Here is a 26,150-nt window from a genome sequence, read left to right on the forward strand (position 1 = left end):
GTTGCCGCTGGCCCTATACTGCCCTGAGTTCAAGTTTAATCCAGATTTTAGAAAAAAGAGTGTGAACAGTAGTAATGGGAAATTTCTGTCCTTTTGATGGGAAGCAGGCCCACGTTCAAATGCCGACCAATGTCTGTGAAAGATGGTAACAGTGATCGTGGCATACTGTTACCGAGTATGGATATGATTTCAATGCCTGCTGAAATGTAACTTTTTTTCAGGATTCTCCCAGAGTTGTGACACAGAACTGTGCATTTCACCTCTACAGTGGTTGTGTGAAGTGAGCGTAGTCTCAGTTTACCTGTAGCGTGCTGCAACACTTGCAAGAGTTGTCTTGGAAATCGCACGTCAAACACCAGGAAATTCAGTTTCATGTGGTTTTAATTCTGGGATAAGTGTCTTAATGTCCACGTGGCAGCCTCAGTCCTTGCACCAGAACCGCAGACCTTGTGGGGGAGAGCACCGTGGTGAAGCCGATCACGCCGGAGTGCTGCCACACAGGTGGGAAGCGATCGTCGGTAGAGCGAGGGTCAGCAATGTTCAAACAGAACAACTTTTCCTAATATCCAGGTTTTGGGTATTGGCACAACTTCTGCTACTATCTACAGTATAAACTGAAAGGAAAAACGGTGTTTTCTTACATTAATGCCACCATAAGCTGGTGAGAGTTCATCTTCACCGCGCTGTGGCTCACGACACAGGACACGGCCGTTGCCAGGAGCGCGGGTGCACCAGCACTGCGCGATGCCCAGGCGCCGTCGCCCACCTCGGCGAGGCCGGGCAAGGCAGCAGTGGAGGCAGCGAGCACAGGGTGCTGCCGGTGCCGCGTTCCGAGGTGCCGTGGCGCTTCCCGTCGCCGCGGGGTCAAAGGCAGCCGGGGAGGCCCCAGCCTTCCTCCTTCCACGCCGCTCCCCTCTTCCTCGCTGTCGGCCTTCCTCGTCCCCGGGCCGCGCACAGCCGCGGGGCCGTCCCTCCCCATGCGCATGCTCCGCCCCCCCCCCGGTTGCCGTGGCTACCGCGACACGCCGCCGAGGCCCGGAGCGGCCGCTACGGAGAGCCGCCGGGGCGGGAAAGTAACGGGTGCGGGGCCGGGCGGCGGGGGCTGGCCAGGGCGGGGGAGCCCCATCCCTGCGCCGAACCGCGGCCCTCCGGCCCCCGGTGCGCTCCGTGCCGAGGGCCGCGGTCCCCGGGCGGCGCGCAGGCACGGCCCGCCCGGCTGGCCCTCCCCTCCCGGCCTGCCCCGCGCCGCCCAGGGCGGGCGGGGGCGGGGGGGGGGCGGTGAGGAGTCGCCCGTTTGCGGCTGGGTTTTTTTCCTGAATATGGGATTTGGATTCTTCCAGCCCATGTCACTTCAGTGGCAGCGCGGATAAACCTTAAAAGTGTGCTGTCTCTGGGTGATACTGTTCTGTAAAGTCTCGTTATATATCTATATCTCCATATATCTATCTCCGTGTATATATATATATATGTGGATATATATAAAGAAAGAATTATGCTGACTACTTGCTGGCAATGCTATGGGGTATTACGTTTGTTAAACATCAGTGAGGAGACGTTAAGTGTTTCACATTTGGTGGAAGCAAAGGCCTCATGCTATTCTAAATAGGCTATTTGGGAACAGATACAGAAAAAGCTTTTCAGGATATTAAGTCACCGCTATGTTTGGTAGTAGGAATGTGCTGGTATGTAATTTTGAATAGATACTGTGATTATTCTTGCAGAAAGGTTAAAAACGTGCAACTGATACCGTAGGAAACGGAAGATACATCGGGTAGTTGCTTTGAAGTTGTTACAATGGAAAAGTCAGGTGCGGAGCAGCCATCGGCATCCTCAGATAGAAGAGCAGTCGGAGAGGCCAAGAACGGGGACCCAGCAGAAAAGCCTCTGCATGCAGAAGCTGCAGGCACTGTACAGTCAGAGGAGGGCTGCGAGCAGCAGTCTTCTCTGGAGCAGGCAGCTCTGAAGGAACAGGAGCCGTCGCCTTTAGCACAGTGGGAGTTACCCAGCGAAGGACTAGGCAATCAAGAAACGGTCGGAAATAACGAGCGAGCTGTATTTGAGCCAGATGCCCCATTCAGCGCATCATCTGAGAGCACAACTCCTGTTACCAATGAGAATTATTTTACTTTACTTGAATTAAGAAATTCAGAAAGGGAAGAACAAGCATCTCAAAACTCAGTACTATCAGAGCATACGGCAAGTGGGACAGTAACAGGTAAAGAAGTTATTAAAATGTTGGACACTAGAGCTTTAAAGAGTTTTTTTTTCTTCAACTTGATTATGGCTTCTTGCACCCCCCACCCCCCCCCCATTCTGTTCGTGTTTGCTGGTTTTTTGGTCTTGAAGTGACTTTTTAAATTCTCGTATAAAACATGCTTGAAGAGGTGAGGAATGTATTCTTTATCTCAAGTTGCAATAGCCATTTATAGACTAATGTGGCATTTTATAGAGTGATCTTCATTTCCAGAAGCGTGTGTGAGTACGTATACATGTTTTGTACACACATTTGAAAAACATCAGTGCATAATTCACATGAATACATGGGCTACTAACAGTTTACACTAGACCATAGCAATCACCTGACTACTTTATGTCTTTTAGAGTCCCCTGTAACTTGCCTGCCACCCTTCTGTTATCCATGCCTTTCTCCTGCAGTCCCCGAAACACTCCATCGTTTCCTGCACTTGTTCCTCTCCGTTCTGGGTGTCCTGTGTTACTCCCTCTTCCCAGTTCAGTGCCCTGTTTTCTTAGGTCTTCAGAGCGGAAGGTAGCACATCCCGTCCAGCAGGTGTGCACTGTGAGTGACCCTTCACTGTACGGAGCTGCTGCCTGCCCTCCTCTTGGCTGGGCTGCGTTCAGATGCTCTCATTCTGAGTAGCTGGCGATCGCTTCCTAGGAAGGGCACTGTACCAAAGCCAGATGGACTCTTCTCTCTAAATCAAAAAGAAGTAATTTCTGGAGATTCGAGTTAAGTAGATCTGGTTCAGAACGTAGTCTTTGAATAAACACCACATCAAGTATTGTGTGAAAGACAACAGTGATTCAGCCATTGTATGCTTAGATCAGGTCTAAGTTGGAGCAGGTTTAGGTAAGATTTTTCAATAAAAGTTGACTGTATAAATGGGTAACTTTGATTTAAAATTATGCACTTGCATATAAAACACTAACTTTTAAAAAATTGTAGTATGAATGACTGTTTATGTGGTGACAGTATTACGTTGGATATCTCTTTAAAAAGTGTGTGATAATACTGTTTCAGCTTTCAAGTAGACTCTCTTCCCAGCTCAAAAATTTATGATTATTCTTTGTTGCAGTGTTTCAATAGAAATCATCTCAGGGTAAACTTGAGTTAATTTATTTATTTGTTTGTTTTGAGAAGCATATTAATTTTGGTTTTATTTTTAGGAAGCATGATTGAGGATGATGAAGCTCTTAGGAGGACTAGGGCTAACTTTGATGAAACTATCCAGTCTGAGAAGTTATGTCTTGATCAGGAATGTTTTCCTGGGAAAGCAGTTCAACAGGATTACCACATGCCTGATGTCATAACTGTCAGAGTACAAACAGGTAAATGCTGTTTGTAAACATGTATCAATATATGTAATCGTGCTCTAATCTCAATCTGTTAGTAAAAGAAACAATATTTCTATCTTGGAACTTCCATTTTAACAGATTCTGATTCATTCCAAGATGTAGTTGTAAAAATTGAAAGACCTACCTATCGTAAACCATTTCTGGGTGGATTTAAGAACAGGATAACAGGAGTGGAATTTCATAACGCAGGATCACAAACGATACCCAAAAAACGACCTGACAAAGGAATTCAATTATTTTGTAGGGAAACACAGGTAATGGCTTTGTAGTGTCTTTTTGGAATGTTGTTTTTGCCAAACAGAATAGAATGTTGACACAATTATTTCCAATAGGAATGAGGAAGTAGATCAAAAATAAGTGTGCAATTGAAAGTATTTAGTGGGTGAATAACATTAGTCTTGTGATTTTTATTATAAATAGCTAATTTTGCCACTTATTGTAATAAGGGAAAAAAATCTCTGTACATTTTGTTATAATCTGACATGCATTTTTTTCCCCAGACTGTTTTTGAAAAAAATAAGCCACAACAAACAAAAAATACAACATCAACACAGATGACTAAAATTGGCCTGTATGTGTCAAACAGGACTGACAAACTAGTAAGTCCTGGCAAGTATCTTACAGCGGAAGAATACCATAAACGAAGACTTGAAGCAGTAAGTTCTGATCTGTTTGAAACTGTATCTGTAAAGCAAAGTATTACGAAGGTTATGAGTGTTCAGAGTCTTCAAAGAGTGAATTTAACAGTGAACTGCAAAATGTCTGCTTAATCTTTACATTTTGTAATCTTTCAGATATGGAGGAAGTGTGTGTCTGCTCATTTACAGTATTAGTGTTTTTAATGACATTTGAGACCTTGTGGTTTCTTAAATATTAAGAATTGTGATTTTACTGGTTTCTGTCTTACAGTGGCAGTTAAGCTTCCATACAGAGCATTAGGGATTAAAATAGGCTTGTCCCTATGGCATTCTCATGATCTCTTTAGAAGGATCTAAGCTACAGACTGGGTATAAGGAAGAAATTTTTTACGCTGAGAGTGGTGAAACACTGGAACAGGTTGCCCAGAGATGTGGTAGATGCCCCATCCTTGGAAACATTCAAGGCCAGGCTGGATGGGGCTCTGAGCAACCTGATCGAGTTGAAGATGTCCCTGCCAACTGCAGGGAGGTTGGACTAGATGACCTTTAAAGGTCCCTTCCAACCCAAATCATTCTATGATTCTGTGAGTCTACATGCTTAATGTATGGCCTCAGATGGATAGAATATTGGGGTAGGATTTAGGAGACCTGCATTCAGCTTATGAGTGGTTTTCGGGTTTGTTTATTTGTCTTAACAGGCCTGACAGGTTACCTTTGGCATACTGTTCTGTTTTGGGTTGTGTTCAAGCTCCTGCTTTGGCATTAAGGCAGAACCTGGCTGTTCAAACACATGCAATGGGCCTGTGGAGCTTTTTGGTGCGTTGAGTCGCCTCATGCAGGCGATTCTGATGACAGATTCTGTATAGTCATTGTGCAGAGGATGCCATTTAGGCATTCCAAGTTGCTTTTTGAAAACCACATATTCAGTGACTGCACACCTAACTTAAGTACACCCAATGTCATGTTAGGTGGGGCACTGCTTTGTAAATGGTCTAGTTATAAATTTGATTGCTTAAAAAAGACAGTCTGAATCTAACTAAATGGAGAAACAGTTGGTTCCCCACATGTCCAAGTAGGATAATTGTATTGACGTTTGGCAAGATGCTTTGAAATCTTCTGGGTAGAAGTTTTCTGTAAGAACTTATTTGGTCAGCATCAGCTGATGGCAATAAGCGTTTTGTAGAAGTGGAACCCTAATAGGTAGCTGTTTCCTCAGTGCTGCCGATATGTTTTACTCTGATCATTGCTGCCACTTACTGAGATCTGTGATGTATCTGTAGGTAATCTATAACGCACAATAGAGAGACATCAGCTTGATGTTGGTTCAAGTTGATGGATTCGCACAGTGCAGTGTAGTTCCATATTGAAATACTAGCTGAAGACATATTCAAGAGAAATGTTAGGTTAAGATATCTCTAGAGACCGTGTAACTGTTTTAGTGCAGTTTTGTGCTTGATAGCCTTCAATGCAGAACAACGCTTATTAGCTTATGGTATTGACCTGGCTAAACTGCTTGTGGTGCAAGTGCTAACTCAGCTGGCAGAAGCTCAGGCTTGTGTGTTGTGCTCCCGTAGCTTAGCATAGACATTTCCCTAGTCTTTAATGGCCACAGCTTTGGAAGGTGGATTTTTTAATTTTCTTTTTTAAGTTCTGTCATAACAGCATTGGTAATTTCACTTTCATCATTTGTTTACAAACAAAGTGCCGTTGATTTTGTGTGTATGTGTGTTGATTTTTGTATTTAGAAATTTAAAAGAAATTTTGCAAATATGTGTCTGAATTCCCAATCTAGACACTGTATAAATGGATAGTAAAATGAGGACCTCTACCCACAAAGCTGAAAAGAATACAAACAATACATGGCAAAATGTGTTTTTTAAGGAGAGATTTGAAAACAGAAAAATAGATTTTGTAATTGCAGTTTATACTTCAACTTGATTATTTGAACGTAGTTTCTCCATCGTACTCACTGATTAAACTCCTGCAGTTACCTACATAAGTAAGCATACTAGTGTTTAGACTAATAGTACATGACTGGTTTTGTAACATTTAAATTAGTTTGAGTACAAGACAAATCTTAGGAAATGTAGCGAGGTAGCTAGAAAAAATAACAGTTAAGAAAAAAATATTATGCTGTATTGTTTTAAATTCACAATTCTTTGGTATTGTATCACATACAGGTAATAGTATTACAGACATATTTCCGTCGTTGGCATGCTATAAATGTAGTACAAAATCTGAGGGAAGAAAAGAGGTTAAGGCTGGCATGGGAGGCACAACAAGAGTTACAGAAAAAAAAAGAGAAAGAAGAAAAACTGAGAAGGGAGCACGAACGAAGACTGAACCCTAAAACAAAAGAAGACTTTGAGCTACTGTACCATGCTTTAAAGTGTAAGTTTTCCCTTAAAGGGATACTCTTAAATCAACAAAAAAGTTGTTGGTTTTTACATGTTTCTGTAGCTACTTCCCCCCCTTTTTTTTTTGTCTTACAGTGGAATTTCTTTGATTTTTAAAGAATTATTTGACTTTCATATATTTCTAGAAGCAGAAAAAGCCTTGACGCTCTGTAAGCACTGTTTAGCAATAACTAAAACATCTGTATGTTATCAACACTGTTCTCATCACAAATCCAAAACATAGGACCATACAAGCTACTACAAAGAAAATTAACTCTATCCCAGCCAAAACCAGCACACCTTTTTAGGAAATGATCGGCTTGTAGAATAATGCTATTTGGCGGTTGGCTGGTTGGTTGGTTTTGGTTTTTTTTTTCATCTCTAGTGTTAAGGTCAGCTAGAGGAACAGGCACTGTTTTGGTTTTTTTTATCAGAGTTACTTTAATCTTTTTACTCTACATTTAGGATGCTGAAAATAATACCATGAAGAAATTACTATTAAGATGTATCATTCGTCATTTAATATAGGTGTTTTTTATCATGGCTTAAATTTTTGCCCAGAATTTTTCAATATATGATTGAGGTTATTCCTTTTGTCCTACTTGTCTTCTCCTTCTGCTTTTTCTCCTTTCGAATTTATTCCATGTTTCACAAAACTGTGTTGTCAAAATTATAAAAGTCTGTTAGGAGTCCTACAGGGCATCCTGAAAGACTTACTTTTCCTGTTGGAGTGGATGGTGTCTGATATAGGCAAGCACCTCTAAACTTTCCTGGAAAAATAAGGTTAATACTGCAGATAATTGACATAACTTACAGGAGAATAATGTTGCAAATGTAACAAAAAACCTAGAGTATGTCCTTTTGGAAAAACAAAAACAATAGAAAGCAGTGGACTTGTAACTGCAAGAGTTCTTTTTAAAATGTCTCCTTTTAAGCAAGATGCTCACCTTGTGACTTGTAACAGCTCCCATGTTATCTAAGGCTACAATGCTTGCTTATGGTATGGCTCTTTGTCAGTTTGGACATTACTGTCCCTATAGCAGAACTGGCCTAGTGGATTACCTGCTTCATTACAAAGCCACCTGACCTACCTTAAACCAACCCAGCTATTTCATCCATGGTAAACTGAGCATAAATTTAGTGGCGTGTGTTATTCATAGAGCTTAGGATCATGATTCAAGAATTCCCAAGTTATACGCTAATCTTTTAATACTGTCATACTTTGTGTGACATTGAACAAATCATTTTGTCTGACTGTATAAATGACTTATAAATATTACTGTTTGTGACAAACGTAAAAATTATTACTGGTCTTAAACTTCAGAATTTCAGGAACGGTATCTTCATGACATTTGCGGTTTGTTAGGGGTTGTTTCCCCTGCCCCTCTTTTTCTTCACAGATAGTTAGCTTTTCACTTCACAAGAATCAAGCCCTATTAAAGGTGTGTCTGACTAGGTAATCCAAAGCCAAGGCACTCAAATAATCATTGTTTTTCCTCCATTTATGGCAAGTGCTACTATTTGGTAGCTGATTTCCTGCAATATTTTCTTTAAAAACCTGCTTCCTAGCTAATGTGCTATCAAATCTATGATCCACTTTTTCTTTTAAAGTGTGATGAGTCTTATTTGCAATAGAAACAACAAAGCTGAGTTAAAGTTGTGAATGAGTGCTGATATTCCCAATATTTTTAGATTTAAAATTTATGGTTATATAAGTGTCTCTTGCTTAATTTAATGCCATTGGATTCACAAATAATAAAACTTTCAGCTTTCCATGTTTGGGAATTTAATATCTAGGCAACCTGAAAAAGCACTTGGAAACTGGAACAGAACAAACTCCAGTATTTGAAATGTCTTTTTAACATTTTGTTAAAAATAATGGTCTGGTATCAATCTTTCTGGTTTGTTTTTGTTTACCAGTGTTGACTAGTTGCTTCTCTACATGGAGACTTGCAGTCACGCTCTTTATTTTAAGAGCTTAGTGGTTCTAGGAAGTTGCTTTTTTTTTTCACCTGCATCTGAAACTACTTTTACATTCTTGTAGTGTCAACAGTCTACACAAGCTAAATCATTGTGACAGTAATAGAATGAGACTATTGTCCTCTAGAGATCTGTGAAGGTTATTGCTGCTGATCACCATAGGGGGATACTGTTACAGGGTCAGCCAGCACAAGCAGTTCCTCTTCGTGCAGAAACTTCCCCTATTGGCTGTATGGTGCAAATGAGATGTATCTATAGATGCAGTGTGTCTGCATATAGAAATATGGATTGTTTATTTGAACAGCACGAACGACTTCATTTTATAAAAACTGGAATAAAAATGACAATGAGTAAAATTTCTGTCTGTAGAACAGATAATCTAAGAGGAATGTTTTTAACTTGATTGCATGTATATGGTGAATCAGGAGGTGAGTATTGATGATAACTGACAGTTTCTTCATTGCTGTAAGTAAAAAATTGCTTACTGTAGTTATTAGCTCTACCTTTGAAGTTGCTGCCCCCTTCAGGCAAATAAAGCTTCATGTAAATTAATTCTATACAGTGCTTTTGTTTGCTCAAATGGCTTTGTTTAAAAATATATCTTTGGGTACTCAGAACTTGTCAGACAGCTGTCATATTAATACCAAGGCTTGGAGAGTCTTAAGGAAATGAATTGAAATATTTTTAAATGGAAAACATAAGGTATTGTAGATAAGGAAGCCACAGGCAGAAAATAAACCTTCCTCCTTTCCCTCCTCCTGCCTCTAATCTTACCTGATACAGGATGTTATAGGTTTTTTTCAGTAAGTGTGCATCACTTATTGGGTTGTTTTCTTTACGTTGGGTTTTGCTGTTGCATAACTGTTCTCAAACAATAACAACACTTTGAGATGTTATTCAGGAATGTTGAAGTGTTAGATCTTATAAAATTCCCTACAAAACCCCAGATGTATTTAAAATGGAACAGACTCTTCAGAAAAGCCAAGAATTGTTACAATGCATGCAAAGGAAAACACTGTTCAGTAAACACAATTTGATTTTACTAACAGATTTCTGTAAGGGCATATAGTCTGTGTATCAGCACTTAAGCCAAAAAATGGGTACTACAAAATAAACCACGACAGACGCATATGTATACATCTGTGTATTTCTGTCATTAAGTAGTTTAACTTGTACATGCAGCAGGTACCTGTGGTTTGGTGATTTGAGCCTAAGAGTCAGAAAGCCAGATTCTTATACAATGTGTGCTGATTCACGTGCTGCTGGCATTATTATCTGGTGGTTTGCATGCCACTTCCACTTGAAGGGTTCTGTTGTAGAATAGGAAAGGGAGAGTAAAGCAATGACTGTCTAATTATTAATGCGCATGCATCTGCCTTAGATGGCAGAAGATGACACCACTCAAATATTCAGTATGAGACCTGGAGTGCTAAACGTGACTGTCAGTCAAGTTTTATCTTGGTTTTGGAGGGCTTCAAGCTTCTTCAGATTTTACTCACTTATGCAGGGAGAAGCAGTAATATTCTCAGCACTGAGTACTAGTGGTACCACAGTAAGATGCTCTCTTTAATCTGTTGAGAAGATCTCCGTGGTATCTTTTCTTGTGACTTTGATGAGCAATTGTTTAAAAAGTTCCTATTGCTCATACCTTTTGGAGCCGTTTGAGTCTCAAACAGTTATTTTAGATGCAAAATCGTGAAGAAATCATTTCATCACACGTTTCCACAGAAGCTAAATTCTTTTTCTCACATAGAACTCCTTTTTCTCCTAAACCATCTTTGAGTTTGGAGTACAAATTGGCAGTTTGAAATTGATGTACACACACATACTCTCACAGAACATCTGTATAATTTAAATTAATTTCTGGGCCATTTTGCATGTATTGAAAATATGCATAACAATCAATTCCTTAACATAGAAACTGGCTTGTAATGAATATTGAAAATTAATTATGTTATTTCTTAAATATGAAAATAGAAGTTTCACTGGAAAACATCTTGTAAAAAAATACCCAAATATTTGTATCTGTAGTATGGAGGCAGGAGGAGACTGAACGGATTAACAGAACTCTTACTGGAGCTGAAAGAAAAGCAGCATTTTGTGGACTTCTGGAACAAGAGGCACAGATGATTGCTTCCATTGGGAGACACAAACTAAATGCAGATGAGGAGAATCAACAAAAAGCAATACTGCACTTTTTGGATAAGGTCAGTGATGTAATTTTAGGCTGAACATAAAGAATACCAAAGTACAGGAACAGAAAAGACACCTGCAAACTACCTGCCAAAAGTAACTTTTGTAGCTTTAACAGTTAATCATGTGAACGCTAATGTTGTAAATATCCAAATTATCCAGTTGTTCATGTCAATACAATTCAGTAAATTTCTTTTACCAAGCTGAGAATTTCTTAGCTCTGTGACTGATTGAAGGACTAACAGTGCATCATTAAGACTGTTAACTACCTGTGTCTATGGTAAATCTCAGGTTTGTATATATAATATAAAAAAATAGCACTGAGTGGATGAATTCTGTATTATGTAACTGTTCTGCATAAAGAACATGATTCTGATGGCACTGTTAACAGCATTAAAGGTTAAAACTCTAACAATTCAGAATGGTTAATTTGAGGTTATAAAGCATCAGGATATTGCATTCCATTCTATATTTTGTATTGTGTGCATTACAGTGATGTAGGAATTCATGCATGAAACTATGCTCTTTCCTAATCTGTTTTGGAAACTTTAAAAATCTGCCTATTAGCTTCTTTTTCAGAAATACTCAGTGTCACTAATCGAAACTAATAATTAAGTGATTTTCTCTCTGGTATGTTCTGTTCATTTTTCTCCATAGTGAAAAGTTTGCTATTGCATGTAAACTTAAATGCAAACCTTTAAGCAAGTATTTGTAAAATTAAATACCCTGCAGAATGGATTAATTGATTCTTTTTTTTTTTTTTTTTCCCTTCTTCTTCCCTCAGAAATATTATCCTTGAGGAACTAGATTTGTCATTTATTTCCCCATTGAGCACAGGCCTCTGGTCATCATAGGTCTGTCTTTAAAGAAAGCATTTATTCGGTTTTCATGTACAGGATAGAAACCTAGAAGGGCTTTGACTGAATCTTATATCATATAGAACTCGGTTATTAATTCACTAGTTTCAGTTGCATTAGAACTTTAATTTGAGATTTTATTCTTTTATAATCTTGGGGATGAAATTTAACGCAACTGTTCTTCAGGCTTTCATCTATAAAACAAACGTGAGAATTCATTCACACACAAAGATGATTTAGAATGGCATTAGATTCAATGGCACCTTAATGTAAAATACGAAAACAAAGTCCTTTTTAGGTAGACATCCCAGCAATCCATCCCCTCAGAAAAAAGAAATAGTTTATTTTCTGGCTGTTTTCATAGTATGCGACATAATTATGAAAAGAAATACTGCAACAAAAATAGTTTTCTTACTATCTAACTGGTTTTTTTTTTTATATATAATTTTGACTATTTAATGCTGAAAAGTAATAAAGGCAGTTTTGTCCAAAAGAGACTTTTTTCCATTCTTTTTATTAGTGATGCATGGGAACTGGACTGTAAAAAGCTATTTAATAAAATCTATTACCTTTCTTCATTATGAACAAATTACTTATCTGAAATGTTCGTGGAACTGTTACCAAGTTTATTGCTGTGATGTGACTGTATTCTCTTATTGCTTTTAAGAGTGCAAAAAAACAGAAAACTAAATATTTAGGGATGATATCAAAACCTTGAATAATTTTTTTATTAAATGTTTGCTTCTACTATTTACCATCTATTCTGTTATCTTCTCAGAAAAAGAAGCCTGGAACAGTCAAAGCAAATATATTTCTCTCTTAACTGAGTCTCTATCTTTATTTTTCCTTTAAGGACTGCTTTTCAATGTCCTACCCTATATAGATTACTTCCAGTATATATTCTCACAAGTTGTACAGTTTTCTTACATCTAGGAATCAGAAGCAAAATGTTCTTCAGTACCAGAATTCTTAGTGACAGTTGATGTCTGGAGATTCAGGAGACTCACGAGAGACAAGAGATGCTGTCTCTTTCCAAACAGTGGTCATGTTTCTGAAGCACTTACTACTAATTTATTTATTCATATTTTAAATTTGTAAATTATGTTTCTTATCAAAGAGACTCGTTTCTTTCTAATTTGAAAATCTAGTGAGCTTCTGAACTACTGCAACTTTTTCTTTTCGTGTTTTTTCATCATGTCAGCTATAAGGTTTTGAGTGTTGTTCTAAACTGTTGACATAGATAGCAGCCTAAGTCAGAGGTAAAGAAAGTAAAAATTTCTGTATTTCTTAAAAAATAAAATAAATAAAAAATAATTTTGGAAATCTTAAAATTAAATGGATGGTTTGTTATGACTCTAACAGTGCAATTTAAACACTTTAACCAGTAGTATGAAATTTATTATTGGAGTGCTAGATTATAGATTATTCAGTTATTTCTTGAACTTTGAGCTGATAATGTTAATCTGGACACTTGCCAGTTAAAGCTGAAATAACACCTTTCACATCTGAAGACTGCAAACACTTCACTTTGCTGCAGTAGCCAATGTGATATGATACTTGCTTCTCCATGGAAACCTTCGTTCCCTTCTTTGCTACTTTAAGCATGTACCTCCTCATGCATGTGTGCTTTTAAAATGGTTGCTACTGGTTGTGTGTGCACTACATTCTAGGGGGTTCTTTTTTATGCTGAGCTCATTCTTCTTCAGCATTTGTATTTGGAAGAGGAAGTACTTGATTAAGCTTTTATACAGCAATCATATTTTCTTAAAGGAATTTGTTTAATTATTAACTGTCGCTCAGTTCATATCTTCATGCTTTGTGCTATTTCTGCACCCATCCTAAGGATTTTTTTTTTTACTTTTCTAATCTTTTTCTCTTTGTGTCTGTGGTGGTGTGTTTCTCTCCTCAGGTGCTTTTTTCTGCTTTCGTGCATCGGCAGCAGAGTGCAATTATAGTAGTCTTGCTTTCTAAAGTAATACAGATAACAGGATTATTGTAAATTCCACAGCACTGCCAGCAGACTAAAAAGCAAGAAAAAGCTGGCAAAAAATCTCGAAGTTTGAGTTTACTCACATCGATCTTGAATACATGAAAATAGTCCTGAAATCAGAGAGCTTGTGACTCTTTCTGAAATACTGGAAATCTTCATATTGATGAGACCTCTGTATTTTTTTTTCTTTCAGGAAAAAGCTGCATAGTTTATTTCTTTTAAAATTATATATAATACCCAGTTATGATGAAGTAGTAAGAAAAAACTACAGAAGTTACAGATATGATATCATGCTTTGAATAATTTAAACATTTTCATAATATAGTTGGTCTGTGTTAAGGGTCATTTCCAGAGAGGAATACCAAGACAGCTAGCTCACATATGGGTTGCTGCAAATTTATCAGAAGAACCTAGTTTTCATAACCATTTTCTAGGGTGAACTGTGCCCATTGACTGTCCCTAGCATAAGCAAATGACCTTTCTGTCTTTTATTATAACTGATTTCATTAAAGAGGATCAAATGTAGATACTGAATTAAGTACTCTGTGGAAAACAGTGATTTTTGCCAGTCTACCATACAAAGGAGTTACAGCATGATATAGCTTCTAAGTTGGTGGGGTTATTTTTGTTGTTTGCTTGGGGTTTGGGTTGTTTTGGGTTTTTTTTTTTTTTAGAATTTCTAGTACTGTACAAAGATAATGAAACAAAGTCATGAAGTTACAGTCGAATGCTCCATTGTTATGACAGAGAGAAAATCGCCTCTTTCTAGTTTTGCAGAAGTTCAAAGATGTCACTAAGGAACTAAGAGTTTTATTTTTTACTAAGGTCTGGTTTTGCTATTGCATTTCTTAATCAGTTTTGGCTCTGAATTGTGACCTCTGATTAACAATACCTCCTTTAATCAGAGTTTCACCCCCACTGATAATGTAATTAAATGTCAGTGTTTCAGTGTTAAATCCTTTTTTCAATTATTTTGTCTTTCTTTTGCTTACCTAACTTTATGATTTTTTATTTAAAAGTGAGGAAAGCTCTATTTTGATTGTGATGGTGACTAATCATATCTGTTCTATCTAATATTCTTGGTATTTTTATGACTTATCACCATAGCAAGCCATATATTTTGTCAAAATAATGATTACGTCAATGCTGGGGTCATATCCAGAAAATTACTAGGCATGAGAATACTGCATGAAGTGTTGCTGTAGTTAACTCACACTGAGACTGCAAAGTGAAGTTCACAACTCTTTGTGAACACTCAAGTTCCAAATACAGTGAAAGAGAATAATTAATACACAGAATGAGGTTCCAAATAGCTGTCCCAATTAAGGAAAGGGAGCAGAGCTAGGTAATGATGGGGAGAGGGTTTTGAATACTGTCTTTCTATTGGATTTAGATACCTACCTCCCTATGTAACCGTGTGGTTTGCAACCAAAACCAGTCCTCTTGAAAGAGGAGAATGGTAGGACTTTCAAACTGAGTGACAGCTTACACCATGTAACTTCTCACTGTCTATAGACATTCAAGTTGTGCAAAGAGACAATTGAAGTAGTAGGCGTATGGTCTATGGTTAAGTTAGCAAACAAGAAGCTACGTGAAGTATCTGATAAGCTGTAAACTCATGCTCTCCCTTAGTCAGGTTTAACAAAGTCTGTGCTTTCTATCCCTCTGTATAGCTAGCATAAATAGAACAGTCCCCTGGAGATGTTTTGTACTGCAGTAGACTCTGAGGCCTTAAATTGGCAATCATTACACAGTCAACAGTCCCATTGATTTTTACTGATAGTTTAGAGGGATTTATGACTGCAAGATGAAATACAGAGCAAATGTATTCTAACACTACTGTCAGTAAATTCATTTTAAAGAAGTAGAGCATATCCCTGTAGGAGAATATTATTTACTTTTAATATACCGTAAGTCAAAATTTTCATGACCTGCAACTTTAAACAAAGTGTGCAATTGAATACTTTGCAATTGAATACTTGCTCTGGTGGAAAAGGTACTGTATAAATATCGGCAATAGAATTAGCCTTTTGTATTAGTCAGGCATCAGTGTTAAGTCCCTATTTGCTCTGATGAAACTTGATGTAACATAATGTACTTATTCAGCTGGTGATCAGGTTATAATAGCTCAGAGTTATACAAATTGTTTCTGAAGTGTGCACAACCTAAGAGATGGAGAGCGTGTGATGGAAAAATCACTGAAATGGATACACAGTACACACTCTGTGCCAGAGAACTATTTGAAATCTACCGCAGCATTAGCATGAATGACATCTCGAAAGATGAGAGAATAGATGTGCTGTTAACACTCAGACGTACAGTGAAGGTATGTTTTATTTTTCTCTTTATGTTTAGCTTAAAGCTGTACTTCCCAAAGATAGAGTGACTTAATTATGTTGACACGTAAGCAATGCTTCTTCTGGCAAACAGGTGCCAGGATGATCAGCTGGCAGGAAGAGAAAGCCTAGTGTACCACCTGGCATGAGATTGTAATTTACATTCCAGATATACTCTAAAGTCATATTTCACTGTGTGATGTGCACATTTTTCTTCAAGTTGTGTTAGAATTTTAACCCCATGGGTTTAGACTCTTTTATATATTAATAGATAATACAATTTTAGTACAAATTTTAGCTTAACGTGTATAACAACTTGATGAAGACCACGACAGAGATGTAAGTGACTATTGCTATTTTTTTTCTCAGTTCTTTGAAATGTCTGTTTAGAATCTTATCTCTCTGTTGGTATGGGTTACCAGTTTTATGGCTGGCAAATATTGATTATTTTTTTTTTTTCCCCTTTGCCCCTCACTCCCACCCCTACTGCTGCTGCCAGTGTTCCCAGTGAATTAGAAGCTGGCTGCATTTTTTTTTAGTCTTTCTTATTTATTTATTTATTAGCGTACAAAAAGAATAATATGAGTTTCAAGGTACTTTCAGGATGATACTGTTGATGTCAAACTAGAATAGAATGCTGCTTCCTGGTCTTATTAAAACAAACGAACATCTTGCTGTTTGCTTTGGTGGTACCAGAATTTGATCTAAAACCAATATAGCATTGTGAGCATTGCTGATTTGTGAACTCCTGCCCATCTTAATACAAGTCAATATTGCTGTAGCAAACAAATTATAGAATTTCTGTAAATTGGCACTTTTTTTAGGTGAGAAAACATTGAACTCATTCACCTCTTATCTCTCTCTGGAGAATCTCCTGCTAAGCATTTGAAATATTGAAATGACTAATTTCCAAGCATACTCATAAAGTCGCCCATGCCTTTTGTGCGGTGGGCTTTTTGGTTGACTGTTTTTGTTGGGGTTGTTTTGTTTTGGTTTTTTGGGTTTTTTTTTTGGGGGGGGGCACGTGTTTTGTTTTGGTTTTTTTTGAACCATCTACTATGTATATACATTACACCTCCTCTCACATAGCCAAAGGAAGCTTCTTAGTGAGATATTTCTTGGGGCTTTTGGAAACTGAAAACTTTGCATGTGTTCTGTGCCTCTGCTTAGCATTTTTTAATGCCTCCAGGTTTACAGTTCCTTACAGCTTTGGTATATATACAGGCCTCTTAAAGCAGGATCTGTAAGCATTCTCAGTTTTTTAGTTCTTTATATTAGTTTTCTTGGAGGTTGTTTTCCTAAGACACTAAGGGGTTCTTATATGAATGTGTTCTTATGTGAACATGCAGAGGTATGAACGATGATTGGCAAAGAATCTATAGTTTGCTTTCATATCTGCGTTAGAATTATTTTGTTTGTTTGATTCCTTATTGTTGTGGAGTTTGTTTTCCCTTTGTGTTTTCTTTCAGGAACATGAATGTAAATTAACACAGGAAATAGTGGAATTAATTGACAGGGAAGTTGATCTTATGTCAAGAGAGGTGAAAGAATGCAACTTAGAAGGACTGAGGAAAAGAATTTGTACATTATTTCTTCAGTATATTAAAACTCCCAAGTTTAACCCTGAGGTTGCTAGGATACTTAAGGTATTATTCCTATTTTGCAGTCTGACATAGTGGCCATTGAAGTAAGGATGGTGGACAAGGGGAATGGAAAACAATGAAAGCTTTATTTATTTTAGATTTTGCTGTTGAATTGCTGGAGGAGTTCCTCAAGAAGTAAAATGTAGCAAGTACACAGGCTTCACGCAAATGAGCTTATATAGTCATATATGAAGCATGGGGCATAGACATGGGTATAAGAAGCTGACAAATGGCTGATAGCACTGAGAGAGCCCAGGAACACTGTGTATGAAATAAAAAAGTCTGATAATTGTAAATGGTATATCTTATGGGATGGTAACAGTAAATTGTAATAGCAAATGGGGAACCAATAGAGAGAGCAATTATCTTTTCTCCACTGGACAAGAGGCAGTATCCCATGTGTCCAGGAAGGAAGAACGTTGCCATTGTCAAAGTGATGTTTAATGAGCTTGCACCTAAGCAAGAGCTGTTACGAGCTTCTGTTGTACAACCAGTTGCTACTTCATGAGAAGCAGATATATCTATGAAATGGAGATAGTGGTAGACACCTCTCAAGTTGTGTGATTGTTTTTCTTTTCTGACTACAGATTACAATTAACAATATGATTCACTATCATATGTTGCTGCCTTAGGTAGCAACATGTATTCTGCATCTATCAGAAGAGGATTCCTCTTACAGTGGTTGATGGTATCTCAGGAGCAGAGAATCTGTCAGTAAATGTTAGTGGGATTTAGAACCAACCAGCAGTTATTTTACACTGGGTTTATGAATAGGGCTACTTAGATGGGTCGTAGCAGAGACTGGAGATGGGAGATCTGTAGCTTTTGGTTAACCTATACCTTGAGTTGAAGGCTGAATTGCACCTATATCTGTATTTGAATCTTGTAACCTTCTGTAGACTGTAAAAAAGATGGCAATTCATCAACAGGCAGTCAAGGTGACCAAATCCTCAGGGTAATTTCAAAAAAAGGCAGATGACCACAATAGGTAGCTGGACTATCAGACTATTCAAACTATCTAATTACAGACTTGGGCCTTCTGCACAGACTACATTAAATTCTTTCCAGAACCCATGAAGCAGTATGAGGGTGGGAATGTCATTAGCAAGTTTAGTTTATTATCTTCCCCTATATTGCTTTTGGACATGTGGCTATGATGATTTTATATTCCTATGCCAAAATATTAATATGCCCATAGTGTCAGGGTTTTATCTTTGACATAAAGGGCAGATTCAATATGAAAAATTAAATGCAGGAGAATTAGTTTCTCTTTTCTCTGTATTGTCATCTTTCCAGAGTGGCTGACAATCTGCATACATAAAAGCACCAGCAAGACCACTGGAGCATAATGTCTAGGATCTTTATATAGCTTAAAATTTAATTGACTGATTTGTGTAACTGATTTTAACAAGTACAGTAAGAAAATAGAATGGCTTTTGGTCTTCCATTTTTTAAAAAAATAAACCCTATTGGGTATTTTAAAATAAATATTACTGGCTTTTACATATCAGAATACTTGCATGAATATATGTAAAATTTATTCCGATAGAGTTAGGGTGACACACAAGTAATACAAAGATACTTTGTGGTAAATTAACTCTTTTTTTTTTTTAATCTTTTAGGTTCCACCAGATCCCTTAAAGCTTTATAAAAATGTTAACTTCTGTCATAGTTGCGAAAATTACTTGCCATCCACCGAGTTTCCTGTTCCTGCTAATTCCCACACCGTTGGCAGATGTCGCTTGTGTTGCAAGCTTGATAATGAGGCTCGGCGACAAGAAGCATTTTTGAAGTACAAACTTATACTAGAAAATCTCAGAAAGTCTGAAGCTGATTATCAGGATGGTGCTAAAATTGTTTTCTTAGTTCAGGTACTGCCTGAAAGAACATTGCTAATAATGGAAACCAGTGTCTTTGACTGTAATTTATCTTTTATTTTGTGTATGTTGTTGACAGGTGGAGAAATAGGTTAAAAGCTACAAAAACTTCGTTCTGTGATATGGGATGTTCCATACCATAAAGAAGAAGCACTTAAGCCCTTGAATTATAGCTGCACTTTCAGAAGTAGTTACAAGCTATGCATTAAAAGAAGCTAGAAGTCTAGCTGACAGGTCAAGGAATCAGATGATCCAAATTCTTTTTCTGGTTCTGCTACGGCCATCCTGTTGCTTAAAGATACTGGCACCATCTGTAAAGCAACAATAATGTTTTTGTGACTATAATATTGTTCAAGACATAATGCTAGTAAAACATTTTAAGCCCCATTATTTGGACTGTTTTAGTAATACAACTAAATTGTTTCATGTTCTCAGAAGTAAAAAAATAAAGAAGCTGAGGTTTTGACATTCCTGTTCTATGTCAGTAGAATATCTGTATAGTTGGTTTGCATTTATTAGGAGAGGGATTCACTAAATATTTTAATTTTCAAATTTTTTACCATCATCTGTAATCTTTTGCAATATTACTAAGTAGCTAGTGTTTCTTAATAATCATTACTGGAACAACTCAGTTCAAAGAACTTCTTGTCTCTGTCTTCAGCAAATTCTCTGTTTTAGTTGTTATTAGTTATTTTGTCAACAAAAGAATTTGACATCCAGTATCCACTGAGAAAGTTTTAAATCTGAGGTAATTGCAAAGTGTTATTTATTGAAAATATTGAACAGCCGAGATTTATTTGAACTGTCTGAGATTTAGTAATAAAAATCTCTACAGCATCAACATTCATAGAACAGGTTTTGAACTGTATTTTCAGTATGTCTGAAACAACAACCAAGCAAACAAAAGCCAGTCATCAATATCCCACCACTACCAAAACAAGCCATGCTGTGGTTTAGCACTTTGCTAATGGCAGCTGCCAAAAGGAAGATTGGGATTCTTGAATTATCAGGGCTGTGTTAAGAAATATTATCAAAGAACCTAGATTTTGTAGATGTTGTTCATCCATATTGGTTTTCACTTAAGCTGAAAAGTTTTTTTGTCTGTGTCTAACTTAGTTTATCTTAATCTGTAAACATCCTCCAAAATCTTTTGGACCTCTCTCACATCATGTCACATAGCTTGTGATGGCTGGTGGCCATTGATGCACTGAAACATGACTGCTTCTTAACTGCTGACATCGAAAGCCCTCACTTGCAGTTCCGTTTGTGGTTGTACCACTGCAACATCTCTAGATACTGCGTCATTTTCATCCAAATTAATTTCAAGTTCTTCTCTTTAGAGTTGTAAATATCTATACAACAGGTTTGTATCTTAAATCGCTAATTTCCTTGTTTTTTTCCTAATATTTCCTTAAATTAATAATTTTTTTCTGTGCTACTTGCTTTTTTTCCTTCCCTTCCCAACAACCGTCTGTCCCTTACTCCACTTATATCCAGAAAACAGCTCTAAGGCATCTAGAAATGACTTGGGCACAACTAGAAATCTTTTGCAGTAGCTATGACAGCTTCATTCATTGCCCAGTGCAGCACCATTACTGGCTTAGATTGTATTGTCTGTGGATAGATGCAAGACATTTGTGAGAAGATAAAAGATTTTTCTTCAGATCTCTTGCATACTGATTTTAATTGTGTTTGGGTTGACCACCTCTATGAGTGCTGCTAAGGTTTAAAAGGCAAAAAGCAGTTGATGAGAGTTACGGTAGCTCCACTACCTACTTCTTACTGCAGCTAAAGATCTTTTTGGTATCAAAATGAACTAGTTCAGCAAATGTGTCAAGTCCTGAAGTTGCCCTTTGTTCTTTCAGAGGGTTTAACTATGCCATGCTCCTTAGAACCAATAGTACATACTATGGCTTTGATTTTTCTTGATGAGCAATGTCCTAATGGGAATGTCATATTCATCTGAAGTTACAAATACGCTAAACTCCTTTACCAGTTTGCTGCCTACACTCTTTTCCCAGTCTCAGCTGCTGAGCCTTCAGTGATACTTGCTCCCAACCTGTCAGATGACAGTGCTGAAGGCCATTTCTGTTTCTTTTGAGCACAGAACAAATTATTAGGGAGGTGAGAGGGAAGCATCATTTGAAATGAATTAGCTGTAAAACTTTACAGCAAAATGCATGCCTACCTTTAGAAAGTGCAGAAGTCTCTTAAATCAAACTCTTCCCCATAACCTGAGAAGTTTTAACAAAGAACAAGCTTTTGCCTATTTTCAGGCAGACAAAAAATTGTAATCCAGGAAAAAGGAAGAGTCAAATTATGGATCTGTTTTACATAGACCCTTATATGCCTCAGTATAGATTTTTGCAAGATCTGGTAGCTTTTGAGATGTGTAGCTTAGCACGCAAATAGTAGTACTTGCTAATATGTCTCCCTGCAAATTTCTGGCTTCTAAGAAGAAGATACAGAAGTTATTTGAAGTTTTGTGAAAAGGAGGAAAAACGGAAAACAGAAGCCAATTAGTGAAACCTAATAAAGGAGGCCCTGTAGGACCAGATTTAAGACCAGATGTAGGAGCAGTTCTATGTTCCTGGAATCTGTAGGCACAGATTTATTACCAGTGGAGGTTCTAAGCCCAGCTTTTATCTTACATTTTGCCTGGCATGAATTTACATGGGCTCCTGGATTTTGGAAGCAGGATGGATGAGAATACATGAGGCTACATTTCACTAAAGCACTGTGTTGGTACAGTTTCATTCATTCTTTGTCAGGAATTTAATAAGTAAGATATAAGCACCATTATTTAATTAATTAAGTCAAGATTTCTTTTTAGAAGAATGAGTCTTCTTCAAATGGCTAGCTTGGAGGAAAACCTATTTAAAAGTCCGTTGTTTACAGATTCCTGTAGATAAAAATCTTCTCATAGTTTTCCATTACTAATACAGAGAAGAATTAATGGAGGGTGACAGAAAAACTTGCCAAAGTTCACTGGTAACTGCTGTCCCTTTTTTTTTTTTTTTTTCCCCCCCCGTTCAAGAGGCTGTTTTTATCAAGATTTAGTAGTGATTTCAGATGGCTAGCAATAAGTTAAATTAAGATTGATGTGAATTACCCTTAGACATAGGTTAAAAGTACAATTAAAGGCCTTTCTGTACTAGAGAACCTTTACAAACAGACCTTCTATTAATGTTTGTTAATATTGTAGCATAGCTACCTGATTTTATAATCTCATTTGGTAAAATGAACAAGAGTATCATGAGCACAATAAACTCTTCATATGTCAACAGCAGAGTGAGGGGAAGAAAGCAAAGCAGGCAGTGATTTGGGGTCTGTCACAGGTGGGAGTTTTTCTTGTCCTAATTTCCCACATTTTCCAGGCCAAATTATTCTGATTATATGTAAACTTTAAGTAATTTAGTAGTGTAATAACTCATTTATTGAATAACATTAATTCTGAACCAAAGAATGAAATGGTGAAGTCATCTCAGTAATGACAGAGATGGATTATTGTTATTAACCAGAAAGATCTGAACAGGCTTAAGCATGCTGCATGAGAAAAACCATGAGATTTAAGCAGCTTTACAAGAGCAATTAAGCAATCAGGATGTCAGTGGAAGATATGAATTGCCATTGGCAGAGACAATCGAAGTAAGAATGTCATATTTTAGATATGATACAAGAAAAATGCAGTTGATAATTGCCACACCATGCTAAAGGAAGATGTGTATGTCTAGACATTCTCTAACCAAGTGATTATATGACATATACATAGAAAAAATTTTTTACTCAAAGCTTTATTTGGATTCTTATATGGTTACAATGCTTTTTCTGTAGAATGGAACATGCTTCTTCCTTCTTAACCCTGTTTTCCATTTCAGCATCAAGATCTGCAGTACATGATTGAGAATATATGGGGCTGTCAGTCAGCTCTCAGTGCCTGCAGTAACCTCTATGATTTGGTTATGGTCAGATGGGATAAGCAACATGAGTGGTCTCCATGGAACACTATTCTCCTCACTAAAGATGAGGCAGATGCACATCTTAGGCTGTGTAACCTTCAGGAGGTAAAATTTGATGGGCTTAATTTTTTACGTTATTTAGATTATGTTTTAATAGAATCCCGTGACTAATGATATTTGGCCAAATTTAGTCCTTGCACTCGTCCATGTTTAGGTTGGCCCATTGTGACTATTTAAATGATTGCATCTGTACTATTAAATAAAACAGGCATTAATCCAGAGGGCAGCTGACATAGTACAGCTCACATCCATGTACCTGAACTCGGTCTTGCCCAGATTCTTCCTCCCAAAATGCAAGAAGCTAAGTGGCCTCATCCATGCTGCTTACTGAGAACAGTGCCATGCCTGTGCTCTTTCCTCAGCTGAGATCAGACAAGAGCTGTCCTGGATGAAAAACATACTAAGGACCAACCATAAATACTGTGACAATTGTGTGCCTGTGTTCTTGCACATGCTCTGGCCTCGTTAGTTTCTGGCCTTATAAATTTCTCACTAAATAACAGAATGGCTCTTTGTCTAGAACTTAACCATTTGTCATGATAAAATTTGTCCCAATTTACTTTCTTACATAGACATCTTTTAAGTACCCTTGACAATGTAATCTTATAGTTTGTAATTAAGCAATAAAAACCTAATTGCTGTTCTGAGTTGAAAAAACTTAAGAATTTGTTAAAGAAGTCATTGAAACTGTGTATTTTTACACCACTCCCCCCAAATTCCATGTCTAAACATGGTAGTCTGGTAAATATCTCACTCCACTGGACATTATATGGTATTTAGTTTTCTAAGGCACGAGAAAATCCTGTGAGTTGTGTTTGTCCTGCAATTAGTAATGGATTATTAAGCCTTTCACCTCTAGGTTATTGATTTATGTAAGTAGTGATCTGAGGTCATTGTTGTATAGTGTCCTTTTGTTCAGGGTGTTCTTAATTCAATTTCTAACACAATATGTATGCATCACAAATGCAACTTCAGCTGTTACTCATTGCCCTTCTTGTTGGACATCTTGAGAGTATGTGATAACTAAACTGACAGAGCAAATGAATTGCTCTCTTAATGAAAGGTTTGCTTTGGGCATGAAATATATTAGGGAATTCTGAAGGTAAAAGGAATTCTGCCGTCCATGATATTTTTTGTGTATGTGCCCAAATTTTGTCTTCAAGCAGACACATGTTTATGTGTGTTGTCTTTAAAAGGTAAAATCAATTTCAAGCTGGAAATGCCTTTATTGACTCCTGTCTCACTTTCAGTCAACAAGGCCGTTCAGGCAGTCTGAATCTAGTGATACTTCTCTGCATCCATTAAATTTTTGTTACTAGCATTAAGGAAGGCAAAGATTCTGATTATGCACTTATCTGGTTTAACTTCGTAAGTCTGGATGTCATAGCCAAAGAGATGCCAATTGACTTGATTAGGTCCAGAGCTTCAGTGGAGGTGGGAGTTAGGCCAGAAGAGCAACAGGTAAGGTATGCAGGCCTACGTAAAAATCATAAGGTATTTTCACTTAGCTCTTGCTACAAAAATAGAAGCAGGCCAGCTATAGTGAGTAGACACCTTTCTTCGCTGGTCATCGCCAAAGCTGTATTTAAAAAAAAAAAATGAGTGTGAAATAAGTAAAGTGAGGCAATGTTAGAATGTCATAAGTTCAATCATTATTTCTCATTGACTGAAACAAAAAAGGCCTCTCAAGCACTTTCTTTAATAGCAATTATTCATAACGATGACTATAGTCATAGCAAAAGGTTTTTTCAACTAAATATTCTGGTTATTTATTACATCACCAGAACTACTACTAATCACTAGAAATTTAGGAAAATGTCACCACTGAACGCAAAGGCTGACTGAAGTGCTGTAAAATGCTTGCTGCCATGATTATTTGTAAGTAATCACTCTGATTCTTATCAAGGAAATTTCCCATAGTCATCACCTTGCAAATGTTGATATTTAAGCATTGCCTTTTTTAATTTTCAAAGGTAAAGTACAAATGTTCTTATCTGAAAAGAAATGAATAAGTTTTATCTTCAACAGATAAAAAAGTGCCAGAAGTTCTTCTGTTTTTAAAAGGTGACTAATATTTCACAAGGAGTGGTTAGTAATTTTCACTATTGGGCCATAAGGTAGCAGTATAGAACTACAAAATATTTCATTATGTATTATATATGAATAAATTATCTGACTTAGTTTATTAAAGGGTCACTATTTATACTGTCTAAAATATGAAGCAACATGTAGATTGCTAGATACTATAATTTTATTTAATGGGATTTGGATTTTTTTTTCTTTTCAGGCTTATGAAGCGGCATTTATTCACAGAATGAAACATAAGCATATCCGGGCAAAAAGCTACTTTGCTCAGATTCCAACAATGGCATCATTTTTGCATAGGAGTGACAATCAGGCTAATGCGAATGAATTTTTAATAGCTACGCCTATTGCTACTGGTACAAAACCATAAGTCTTAGGTGAAGTTAACTGAAGTTAAAGAAGTTAACTGAATTATTGATTAATACAATTTCCTTTGTTTTAAAGAAATGTCCTTTTTCATGAATACCTTAATTGTATTACACATATCAAAATAAACTTCTGAGGATAAAATAATTTGATCTTGACCAGTCAATATAACTGCA

At 37.1% G+C, this 26,150-nt stretch overlaps 1 protein-coding gene across 4 annotated transcripts; it reads left to right on the forward strand.

Moving 5' to 3' along the window:
- Positions 1–360: 360 nt before the first annotated feature.
- Positions 361–26,129, forward strand: IQUB (IQ motif and ubiquitin domain containing). 4 transcript variants are annotated; one of them, XM_087766701.1, is made up of 12 exons: positions 361–501; positions 1,722–2,215; positions 3,406–3,567; positions 3,673–3,848; positions 4,095–4,250; positions 6,413–6,623; positions 10,640–10,815; positions 15,804–15,974; positions 17,454–17,630; positions 19,250–19,498; positions 23,383–23,568; positions 25,811–26,129. In XM_087766701.1, exons 2-12 carry the CDS (start codon positions 1,795–1,797, stop codon positions 25,976–25,978), a joined length of 2,253 nt encoding a protein of 750 aa, XP_087622827.1. In that variant the 5' UTR covers positions 361–501; positions 1,722–1,794; the 3' UTR covers positions 25,979–26,129. The 4 variants fall into 4 exon arrangements, with proteins under 4 accessions (XP_087622827.1, XP_087622829.1, XP_087622830.1 ...); XM_087766702.1 differs by lacking the exon at positions 361–501 and adding an exon at positions 1,006–1,080; XM_087766703.1 differs by lacking the exon at positions 17,454–17,630 and having other exon boundaries at positions 25,811–26,128.
- The last annotated feature ends 21 nt before the right edge of the window (positions 26,130–26,150 follow it).

Source organism: Nipponia nippon, unplaced genomic scaffold, assembly GCF_047370975.1.
Source record: "Nipponia nippon isolate SJK-2023a ecotype South Korea unplaced genomic scaffold, ASM4737097v1 scaffold_3, whole genome shotgun sequence".
Classification (NCBI taxonomy): domain Eukaryota; kingdom Metazoa; phylum Chordata; class Aves; order Pelecaniformes; family Threskiornithidae; genus Nipponia; species Nipponia nippon.